Source organism: Thermobia domestica, unplaced genomic scaffold (genome assembly GCF_964235325.1).
Source record: "Thermobia domestica unplaced genomic scaffold, izTheDome1.hap1.1 HAP1_SCAFFOLD_254, whole genome shotgun sequence".
Classification (NCBI taxonomy): Eukaryota; Metazoa; Arthropoda; class Insecta; order Zygentoma; family Lepismatidae; genus Thermobia; species Thermobia domestica.
In genome coordinates, this window is record NW_027655971.1 from 32,627 (window position 1) to 44,882 (window position 12,256).

General features: G+C 36.0%; 1 protein-coding gene across 1 annotated transcript in view; it reads right to left on the reverse strand.

The window, feature by feature from the left end:
* The window catches only part of LOC145676633 (cytosolic carboxypeptidase 1-like), a gene marked incomplete at its 3' end in the record, with an annotated part of 232,230 nt that overhangs the window by 32,494 nt on the left and 187,480 nt on the right, over positions 1 to 12,256 (reverse strand). Inside the window, 1 exon segment of the mRNA XM_081747467.1 lies at positions 8,592 to 8,810. Coding sequence (XP_081603593.1) covers positions 8,592 to 8,810 — 219 coding nt within the window.

Genomic DNA, 12,256 nt, shown 5'->3' on the forward strand with positions numbered 1-12,256 from the left:
CTATTGCTCTAGAGGAACATCGAAACTAAGCGTACATGTTAGAAATTCTATAACTTCTGATTGGTTCAAGATAAAGTAGCAAACGTGTATTTTAAATTGAAGGAAATTTAATCCCTTGCGCTGCAGGTGTCATTTTTCTGTGTGTGTGCTGAAATACCAGGTTTTCATTTACTGTTAAAAGACTGTCTAGACCGTTATGTAGGGCATAGTTATTGCATAAAGCTCAACGAATATAATATTTTTGTACAATCGCACACACACACACACAGTTCATTTATATTAGTGATAAAAGTATTTGCATTGTGGAACATTTGTGGCTGAAAAAGAAAAAGTTTTATGTTCTGAAGGGATTTTATTCTGCGTCAGGTTAACAACACTGACCGGATTCTTTTACAGACTCGTGCCTTGCCTCCACTAAAAATTCCATCATCTCCAGGATTAATAGACCCTTAATAAAGTATTCGTTTTCATGACATCCCCATAGATGTCACTGGTATTTTGCATGGAGCATTTTGTGACATCCACCTGGATGTCATTGGAACGCAAGGGGTTAATACTCTACAACTTCGTCTCTGAATTTTTTTCTGAGAAACGATCGTGGAAGCAATTTTAAAGGAAATTTAATTAGCTTTCATTTTCAAATGGGGCATATTTTTCCAGGGTCCACCGTTTCCAAGATATAATCGAAAAACCCAAAAATGGCATCTTCCTTCCCCCCTCCCACCTTAAGCTCACCTCCCAGGGGCGGGGACTTTTAGTATGTTTACCTACTAACTACTACTAACAAAGTTCTGAAGTCAAAAAGTCTCGCATATTCCATGCACTCTATTATATATTCATTGACTGGACTAGAGGTACGATGGTTATCAAGTGTGTTTACAATCAATATCGAGTTAAGGTGGAAGCTAACGCCACCTTGAGATTTAAGACAGAAGACTAAAGTCATGAGATTAAACCCATGGAGTCATATGATATATTAATAAGAGTTATTTAAACGAATTTTACATTTTATCTATCGGTTTAATATTGTAATGGATATGAAACATTAGTAAACACATCATCTCAACAGTGTTATCAAATGTTTTTCCACTTCTTTCTTCCACGACAGACTAGTTTAAAATTCAAACAAACAGAAAAAGAGGATGAAGCGAGGAACATATATAAGAGTAGTATTTATCTTCCAACTTCCGAAATTATTTCAGGCTCATCCCCCTAAAATGGTTTCATATCATACCATAGTAACCCATGAGAAACATTAGCTCACTTAGATAATATTAAATAGTACAGCAACCGATCACAAGTTTTCAATGCAATTTCAATATGCAATATGAGCCAAAGGTACCTTGTAAGCTTAGAAGGGCTAGAGTGTAATGCTCCAGCTTTTGCTTGGACATCACAATTTATCAGTTCATTGATGTTTAGGGGGGCTTATATATATTTGACCTGCACAATTATGTTTGTTTGTTATTTGTGTTTAAATGTTATTTGTTAATTAAAATATATTTTGGAATAGTTGAGGTAATCTGAATATGCACCAAAGATTAGTGAGTGGCGATTGGCACTGTGACATTATTTTAGTGCCACAATATACGTATATTTGTTAAAAGAAGAAGAAATCGTGATATCTACTACAGCGTATAGCGCTGTTATACAATTTAGGTTTGATTCCGATTTACTGGATTTTGATGAGTTTTCTGTAGGTATAAAACGAAGACGATTGTGCATAAGTGTTCAGAATATAATAGTTCTTGTACTGGCAAGAGAAAATAATGCGATAGGCAACCCCAAGGATCGAACCTGGGATCCACGCAACACCCATGTACAGATAGCACTGCCGCCAAAATTCAATCTTATGACAAGCAAGAACTATCCATACATAAATGTCGTTTCCCTGCTAGTTGCGATGTTATTCAAACAAAACCAAGTTTTGTTTCAATTACACCACAACAACTACAACAACCACTATATCAAAGATTATATTAAGATGGACATTGATGAAACTTTGACTAACGAACTACGCAAAATTCTGAAATTTAAGGATACGTATGCAGAAAGTTCCCATTGATCTGCTTACTTGATTTCCTCTTAAAATGTCCTTTCTTACAACTTCATACTTACGATACCATTGGATTACAAATAAGAAAGGGTATTACTATAACAAATTATAATTTTATGCAAGTTATGTTGTTCATTGGGTCACAAGCACATTCAATAAGCAGGCCATCGCTAGCACAATGAATGTCGCTGCTGCTCTCATCACTAAGCTCTGCTCGTAGATCTCGTACGCAAGCAAAGGTTCGTCTGCTATAGCACGTCTCGTTGGCTGTAACGTTTTCATGACGTAGCAGCGGTTTAGATGAGAACGTGTTACAAAGATGGTTCTTACGGTAAAAGCTTGAGAAAGAACAATGAGCCATTGTAACAGAAAAGAAAGATAAATGAAAACTGATAACTAAAATGCACTTATAAGCTTCACTTCTATAACAGAGTTGCAGAAAATAAAAATAAATGCTTCCAAATTTTGTTGGAAATAAAAATCATTATAAGAATATATTTTCAATGTTAAAATAATTAAAGCAAATTACTTTAATAAGTTTGTTGGCAGGTTAAACCCCCACCCTTGACACTCAGGTATACACTGGATAAAATGGGCTTCAATCCTACTTTCTTTACACTGGATAAAGTGGCAAACTATGGTTTAGCCCCTCCCTTGATCATATCCTGGATTCGCGGCTGTTTGTTGCTGTAAATGAAAGTAATGATGATGCAGAAGTAACTAACTATCTCCGGCAGGATTATCCTGCCACAGCAAAATTCTCCCAAATGTTCTGCATAATGTACTAAAACAAATCTTGAAGCCAAATTTAAACTGCTGTGTAAAATCATTATCAAACCTGGAATTTTTAACTGTGTTTGTTAGAAATCCAAATATTAAAATTTCGAGATAATCACTTCATTAAATGCGTAGGTGCTTTTGTTCGGCGTTACTTATAGTTTATGTGTAATGATAATTAAGATAATTAGCAATTGGTGAATCAACACCTAATCTTTACAAGTCTAATTGCTTGGTGCGAATTTGTAGCGATAAATGAGATATGATAGGCAACGATTTTTGAATAAGTATAAAGAGTAGAATAAGAAAATAGTAAGTATTTTATATGGAATACTAAGTAATAAATAAATAAATAAATAATGGAGCTACGTATGAAGAAATGAATACATAAATAAGAGAATGATAGAATAAATAAATACAGAATGTAAATAATATATATTACGGTATATATATTAAGCTATAATTTAACCAGCGCAATTACAATTTATAATTAATTAATTTCAGGGACTAACTAACTGAATGTTGTGTATACATATATAATCCACCATTTCTATTCTTTGCTGCCTACAATATATATTATGGTCTCAGAGCCATCCACTATATAGTGCAGTCGGATTCTCCTAGAAGAAACTACCTGAACAGATATGTCATCTATGATAGATGTCTAAGAAATAAATAAATGAAACACTATTGTCTTGACCAACATCTCAGCAAATTAAAGATTGATGATGATGATGATGGAAGATAATGTACAAGGGTCATTCAAGGTTGACCGGGATTTTCGTACGTAAATAATCGATGAATAGCCGGATCATGATGAAACTTGCGGATGACGTAATGTATTCCTTCTCGAGTAACTAGTGCCCAGCATGACCTATTTGGCGCATGCGCAGCAATTGCAGCGAACATGGCGGCAAGCAGTGTGTCTGTGGCTGTGGAGCAGCGGTAAATAATCAAATTTCTTGTGAAGGAGAAAGTTAAACCAGCTGAGATTTTCAGAAGATCGCAAGCACAGTATGGTGAAGAAACGATGTCACGGACAAGAGTGTACGAATTTTGTGAAAAGTTTCGTGAAGGACGGGAGCTGTTGACAAATGAAACGCATGAACACATTAGCCCGACTGCAGTCACACCAGTGAATATCGCATGTGTTGAGCAAATGATTCTTGAGAACCGGCGAGTAACAGTGTGGTATATTGCTGCCGAAGTGAATATCAGTCGGGAGTGTTGAGACAATCATTCACGACCACTTGCGCTTCCGCAAAATCTCACCAGCTGACATTTGATCAGAAGTGGACACACATGACGGTCTGTGAACAGCTTCTGAATCGGTTTCGAGCCAAAGTTGATGAACAGTTGCAATCCATCATCACGTTGATGAAACATGGTTGCACAATTCAACCCCAGAGACCAAAAGAAGCAGCACTGCGGAACGATGTCCAGTGACTACAACAACAACCAAGTTCTTTCTATGCCAAAGGAATCAGGGAGCTGCCGCAACGATGCCACGACATGCGCGGAGAATACTTTGAAAAGCTGACATAGTTTGGTCCTTCTTGTGCTATCTGTTTAATCTGAATAAATAAAAGACCCGGTCAACTTTGAACGACTCTTGTAATTATACCATCGTATGAAATATTTTCGTTAACGCAGAGAATAATCTAATTCTTGCAATTGAGGAGTTTGATGCAATGAGGGCGTAAGTCTGAAACATGCAGTTGGAGAAAAACGATGTTGAAAATTTAAGTAGTGTTTTTTTCTTACATAAAACAATGTCATATGCAGCACTTTATTCCGATATTGAATTGAAATACCAGGAGGCTAAACAAGCATGGCAAAAGTCACAAATGCGTTTGATTCAAAAAGGATGTAAACTCGCTTACGCCCTTATTTACATCAAAACTCCTCAATTAATTGTTTGACACTTCTATTTTGAACAAAATATGAACCATAAAAAATTAGAATCCAATTGCTGTGTAAATGTTTAAGTAGTGTTTGTGTAGAGACAGCTGATTTCTTATTCTACAATTTTAAAATAAATTATCTTCATACAAAGGTATGGAAAAATTTTAAGTTACGTCGATTCCTTGGGGTAAAGTAAACTTGTTTAACGAATCTGGATGCGTCAAAGTATATTTTGCAGAACATGGTTTCTAATGGCAACACAAGGGTTTTAGGAAGTGTAGCCTATCGCGCGTCATAATGATCACCATCGATAACGAGGTATACAAATGCTATTAAATCGTTACGTGAACGAAAGGGATAGCTACAAGAGGGAATGACAGAATATCTTGAATAGGGGTAATGAAGGTAGGACCGCATCTATTACTGTACAGTACTATCATGGCAGCCATCTTGAAGCCCGCCATTTTGGAAACAGTCCAAAATTCTTAGTAGAAAGGGATCATGTGACACGTTTTGGAGTACTTTTCACCATAAATACCCGTCTGATGTTATTTCCAACTTATCTCTAATCACTTAATAGTTATTACCTTCGTAATAACTGTTTATCAATTTACAGTTATTTTTCCAAACTTATAAGGTAACTTTTCCTTATACTGCACTAAATGCATTCAAAGCTTGAGATCGCTTGGGGCACCATATAATACTATTCAATCGAGTTAACTTTGCTCATGAATTATTTCAGCCTGACATAGAATTATTTAAAGGGGTGAGTACAAAAGAAAGAAAAAAAAGTAAGTCGAAAAGTAAGAATCATCCTTATTTCTGTAAACTGTGGAATAAAATGAAGAACTGATATTTTAAAGACTGTTTATCATCTACGAAGTTCATCCCAAATTCGTAAAGTATATAGGAACTCTGCTATTTCATTTCCAACAGAAGGCAAACACGAAAAAGAGATTTAGGGATTTAGGATTTCTGGGCATCTAAGGCCATTTAGCCCGTCACGTACGTCCCTCGGCAAGCACACTATCCAGGGAAAGGGAAGGAAGGAAACGGTCTGGGACCTATAAGTTAGGTACCGCCCCGGCATTTGCCTGGTGTAAATAAGGAAAACCTCATTCAGGGTAGCTGGCCTGAAAAAGGGTTTTTACACTTTTTCGACCGAGTGCTCCCACCGGGAATCAAACCTGGGACCGCTCGCACCGAAGGCGAGAGCGTTAGCGACTCGGGGCCTAAGAAGAAAAGAGAATTCCAATGTGGTCACACTTCCCGTAAAGATAGCCACGTTGCGGAAATTACAAAATGTATCTCAGAAAATGTCGTGTTAAAACTGCATGACAATTATTTACACAACCGGCGAGTAAAAGAAAAGTAAACTGCAAAAAGTATAGATATCTTTTAAAAGTCGTGACATCACTTCTAACTGAAATCTTAGGATGATAATTGCATGCGCAAATCTCGATTTGTTAACAAGTGATTAAAAACATACTTGAATGAAACCGTACTGAAACTCTTTAGTTCGTTTTAAGAAACACATTCCACCAGACTTTCTACTTCGATTTGTAACTATAGATGAAACCTGGATTTATCTATATACACCAAAATTAAAGGAAATATCAATTAAAGGAAACCTAAAAACAATGAAAAGATATATATATATATATAAAGTTAAGCCTGCTTTACCAGCAGGCAAGGTAATCATATCAACTTTTTGAAGAACTACAAGTATTTTGTTTACAAATTATCTTCTAAATATTTGAATATAACAGGAGATTATACAAATCTTATGAAAAAAAGCTGAATGGAATACGCGGGATAAAGGCCTGGTTAAAAGAAAAGAGAAAAGAAACAACATTGCTTCATGAAGATAATATAAGCGTTTGCATATCGTTGTGGAGATGGAGAAAATCAAGGATCTGAATTAATGGCAGATCCAACCTATTTGAAAGATTTTGTTCCCTCGAACTATATATTTTTAAAAAGGTTAAAAAAAATAGCAGCTGTAAAGGAGAATTTTACAAACCTTTCGTAAACTCAGTACAAACATTGAATAATGGCATTGGAACACTCTGTGAAATACGTCTGATCTTAAGGGAGAATACATTGAAAAATAAAATTATTTCAAATTGGAAAACATACATACATTGCCATTCCGAGAACTTATATACTTCTTAATGACTGCACACAGGCACACACATTTTGCTTTTGTAATCATGAAAGAAGAAGTTTTCACCACACGCATTTACATACGAAGGTATCTGGCACATTTATTAAAGTGAGATACAAGGAACACAATCTAATTTTAATATATTAGTATTAGTATCAAAGTTTAATACTTGAGTTTTAACTTTTGTTCATAATTTTAAATGTCTTAATTTTAACATTTTTACACTTGCAATATTCTGGGACACAACATATCAGTATTTATTACAGTACAAGAAAAGCAGGTTAATGTTCAAAGTATGGCCCCTCGTGTTGGACTGTCTATATTCATTTCCTGCCAGTTCCTCAATTCCACGTTGATAGCACGTCTTGTCCTTATAGGCAAAGAAATTAGTAATTGATGTTTCCACATGCTGTTGGTTGGTGAAGCATCAAAGGAGCAAGATTAGGACTATATCCCGGGTGTGGCATCAATATGATACCATCAACTGCCTGAATCTTGTATTGTGTTTTTCCAGCCGAGTATGCTTTTGCGTTATCCTGTCGCAGCAGGACACACTTTCTGTTCAGCAATGCACGATATTCTTGGCGTAGTGCAGCATACGGGTCACTCCAACTGTTCGGAACAAAGATTGGCATTAACGGTATGACTTCTAGGAACGAACTGGAAGTGAATTACCACCTCGTAATTCTACAGCACACAGAGCATGACTTATTCTCGGAACGGTGACCTGTTTTACGACCGGTTCTGGAAGTCGGCCTTTAACCATCTACTGTTCTCGCACATTCAAATCTCGAAGGAAGAAAAAAAAATGGTCGTATGTGACAATCCATTTCAAGAAACACACATCATACAGATTTACAGCAGTTGTCGGCACACATTCCGCTTGAGCTGGAGTCACCTGATATAGCACAATGCGGCAGCTATTGATGGTTTCCCCGAGTTCGTGAAGGTAACGTTCTACAGTGGATTGGGACATGCCGAGTTAGTTTGACAACCGTCGTGTGCTGGTGGATACATTTTCCTCAATCGCGTGTCCTATAACATCAGAATCTATTACCCTGGGGCGGCCACACCTTGGCTGACCTTCGACGTTTTATAACCTGCACGAAATTTCTGGAGCCAACGAGCTTCTGTGCTGTGGTTTACTGCAGCTTCCTCTTTTACATGACAAATGTTTCGGATTGCTGCTGCAGTGTTATGTCTGAGTTCGAACTCATACAGAAACAGTTATTAAACACTCATCATCACTGTCATTAAAAACTGACTGAATATACTGTCGGAGTGGCAGCCTGTGTGTTAAATAGTCCGCTCCCGGCGGGAGATCATGTGTTTCGAATTCCATGTTAATCAATAGATCCCGTCTCATATAGCCTCGCTGCTGAAAGGGACGTAATACTCAAAATCAATTGAACAACTTAAATAGTCCACTTACTATACTGCCTCTTGGATCAGTTGGATTTTGTATTTACAGTCGATTACGTAGTATAGTGCGCATGCTCCTTGAGTTCTGGAAATATTGCAAGATTTATGACTCCTCCTTGTACTTATGATGATCAAACTAAAAATAGCTTAATTTCTTATGATTTCTCTAGATAGAAATGGACAGTAAGAAGTCTCTACTTGCTGCTACGAATTTACAAATACATATTAACCTTATCTTTAACTGGAAAAACTTGTGAAATTTACCTTCAAAATCAAATTCTAATCCTGTAAATGTTGGAAGAGCAAAGACAGCCGGGCTCTGGATGTTTTCAACTGGAAGATCTTGTTTTTCTAGGCACAAATTAATAATTCCACATACTCTTGACAGTAATGGGTCATACATTTTCTCTTCTGGACATGATAAACAAAACTTGTGCAACAAAGCCAGACCATGGTTAGCCTTGATGACTTTTCTTCCGCTCTCTGAAACGAGTTGACATTTAAAAATAAATACATAACTCAGAGTGTCAAATAAAGAGTAGGGTGAGCAAATCTCAAGACAAGCACATCATTGTTATTATTATTGCTACTACGATAATAATAATCTTTATGATAGTATCCCGAACAGCTTAGAGCAAAAATACAGCACTTTCTCATGTTCATGGAAAAACAAGATCTACTATTCTACTCTCATTACATGACAGCAGTTCTTCCACTTCAGCTTTTGTTTCCTTTCTTATAAATTATTCTCTTTGTTAAATGTTCGTGGCCATAGTGACTTTGTGACATACAGTTGCCACAGCATAATTTAAATATACGTAATGAAAGATTTTATGAATTACGTAGTAACGTTCAATCTAATGTATTTATTACAACCATCTGGCCTCTGGTTGGAGAAACTACCTGACAAATTTGAAGTAACTATAGTTTCTAACACCATTCCTCACTGCAAAAGTCACCAATAAAATGCTTTTCCCAAATTGAGGTCTAGATATTTACATACTTATTCCGAACATTGATGAATTCACCATATTACACACGAGATAAGACTCAAATGTTGACTCGGGTTATAATCCCTTACTGCAATTACTTCAAAACACCGGTGCATAATCACCCTCCAAATAATCTCCTTGGGTGAAGATACATTTTTGCCAGTGTTCGTAAAGCTGCTGGGTGCCATATTTTGCAAGCTCACGTAGTACCACATACTGGTTTCATTCGAACTTCTGACATGTCAGGTTCATCATCCAAGCAATGAAGTAAAAACTGGAACGAGCTTAGTCGTGAAAATGAGAAGGCTATTGAACTGCGGGAGCTCTATATTGGCAGAAAACCTCGCAACGAGTAAGAACCGGTGAGCTACCGCATTTATGAAGAAAGTACAGTGAAACTGTCTAATGTTAGTCATCATCCGTTCCATTGGAAAATTACCAGTTTAGACAGACAAGTAATTTGCAAACAATAAATGAATTCTGAAACAAAAACTATTATAGTTCATAATAAGTTAATGCAGATCTGATGCAGCTATTAATTATTATCTACCTATTAATTTGTATTATATTAACAAGTGAGTTTCGTTTCGCATTGTCAAACTACAGTGACTTCCACACTATGTGAATTCAATACGGAAATCAAAGAGAACTAGATCTAAAATCTTCGGTTATAATAAGTGGGAAAGATCAGACATGCAACCTGTTCCTCGGACGTTGAATTCATATCAAAAACATTTTTTCACGATTATTATAATATAGGAATAAATCAATATTGAAACCTGAAGTTGCATTAGTTTTTACTCCTTCTGCTCGTAACTCACTCACTTAAACAGTGTATATACACTAATATTAACAGTGTATAACAAATTACGAAAATTGGGTATTAATATAGGGCTGCCATTTTAGCAGCTGTTAGAAACATAATCCCTACAAACGCTGGAAACAAAATTCTACTTAAGTAAAAATTAAGATTTATTATTCTTTCATAACTGCAAATCTGACTTACTCTAAAAACCTGTCAACTTGTAATTCAGAAGATATGTTCCACGTTCGTCTTTGTACACATGAGAACCCTATTGGTGTTACTAGTAAACAAAAACTTCTCATAATTAAAAATACACTTAAGAATTCTTATAAAACAATTTCTAAAATGCAAGGAAATTATCAAGCTAAACGCGGAAATAAAATTGTGTAGTAATTAGATTAATCTTGATTCACAGCAAAGGGCCTTTCCTAATAAGATAGTGAAATCTACCCTTGATCCAAATTGGATCGTTATTGACCCAAAATGTTACCCTTGACCTGAAACTATACAACAAAAAATTTTTTACCCCCTACCTCCACCCCTTACCGAATTATCGTATTATACATGCTCAAATTATATACTTATTTTTTAAATTTTCGTGGGAGTGATCGAAATATTTTTAAAGTTTTACAGATTGTAGATGCTATGGAGGTGTAAATGTGCAACCCTTTTTTCAAAAACATCGATGCGCATTTTCTTTTTCTTTTTTTTTTTCGTGTTGAAAATTTCAAAAAATTGTTAAAAAAAAAATTCGGACGGGACACGTCGCTCATTTCTTTGTTAAAACTTTTGTAATACCTTTAGGTACAACATATATTTTTCTCGGGGCCTGAAAGTGGTGGCAACATTCTCAAAAAGAAATAAAACTGAAAACAAACGTGTTTTTCGCACAGTTTTCCCACCATTTTACGGCCCTCAAGGTCAAACATCAAACATTTCTTTGTCAGAGTTCATGATTTTGCTTTCTCTTGCGTCCATTCCGCTTCTGTGGTTCCTCGGCTGCTTCTATTGTGTCCATTTCGGAACAAAGGCGCCAAATATATCTTCGTAACAGTGCTTTCACTTCAACCGACTCTTGCACAACAAAGTTACACACACACCTCGCGTCGCCTTCTCGTATCTATCAGTGCTTGCTGTTTCACTAGCCGCATACAGTGGCGCTCTGTTACCCGGATCGGGAAACGACGACTCGCTGCCGATGAATACTGTTTTCCCACAACTGACGTTTCGAATACGCATCAGAAGCAGCTGAAAAGCAAGGTACGCCTTCTGTTTCTATGTTTTACCAGGAATCAACGTAACTCCACGTACCTTATTATTGTAGAGAGATCTGCAATTATTTGGATGTCTATCAGATAACAAAAGACGTGTTTTGTTTCAGATATTCTGTGTACCTTATTTACCAATTTACCTTGTTTTGGTTTTCCTTTGGCGATGTAAGATGTATTTTGTTGCTGTTTCGTTTCATCATTTACAAATATTTACACCTTATTTCAAAAAGGTTGAGCGCATTGATTATGATATTTTGAGCCAAAACTTTTCTAAGTTCAACTTCGGGTATCTTCGAAAACAGTAAACCAAAGACGCCAAGTTCGAGATCCCGAGCCAACTTTTGTAATCGGGAGAAATTCTGCAATTTTTTCTTTTCTTATACGTATAATAAGACATGTTAAAATGTTATTAAGTGTAGAAAAAAGTAACACTGATTGAGATAGTTAATGATACAATATTTTGAAACTATGTATATATGTAAGCACATGCTAGCTTTGTCATTTATGTTCCCATACATAAAAGAACATTTCCAATGAAAGAAAAGAGCGAAAACTTTCAAATGAAAAGGTATATGAAATTGGGCAGCATTCAAAAGCTCCTAAGAAACAACGAATGGTAACGTTTACCCCATACTGATACACTAAAGGGATCACAAACGATGACACGTCAAAGCACAAGTTCACTCTTTTCTTACGACGAAGTAAAATATGATCTAGGTCATTTTTATTTATTTATTTATTTATTTATTTATTTATTTATTTTCAGAAAGAGTTCCGATTTGGAGATTTCTGTTATTACATAGTGCATGTACCACTATGGCTCACTGTTTGAGGTGCTCGTGATAAGTGAGTGATCCCGGG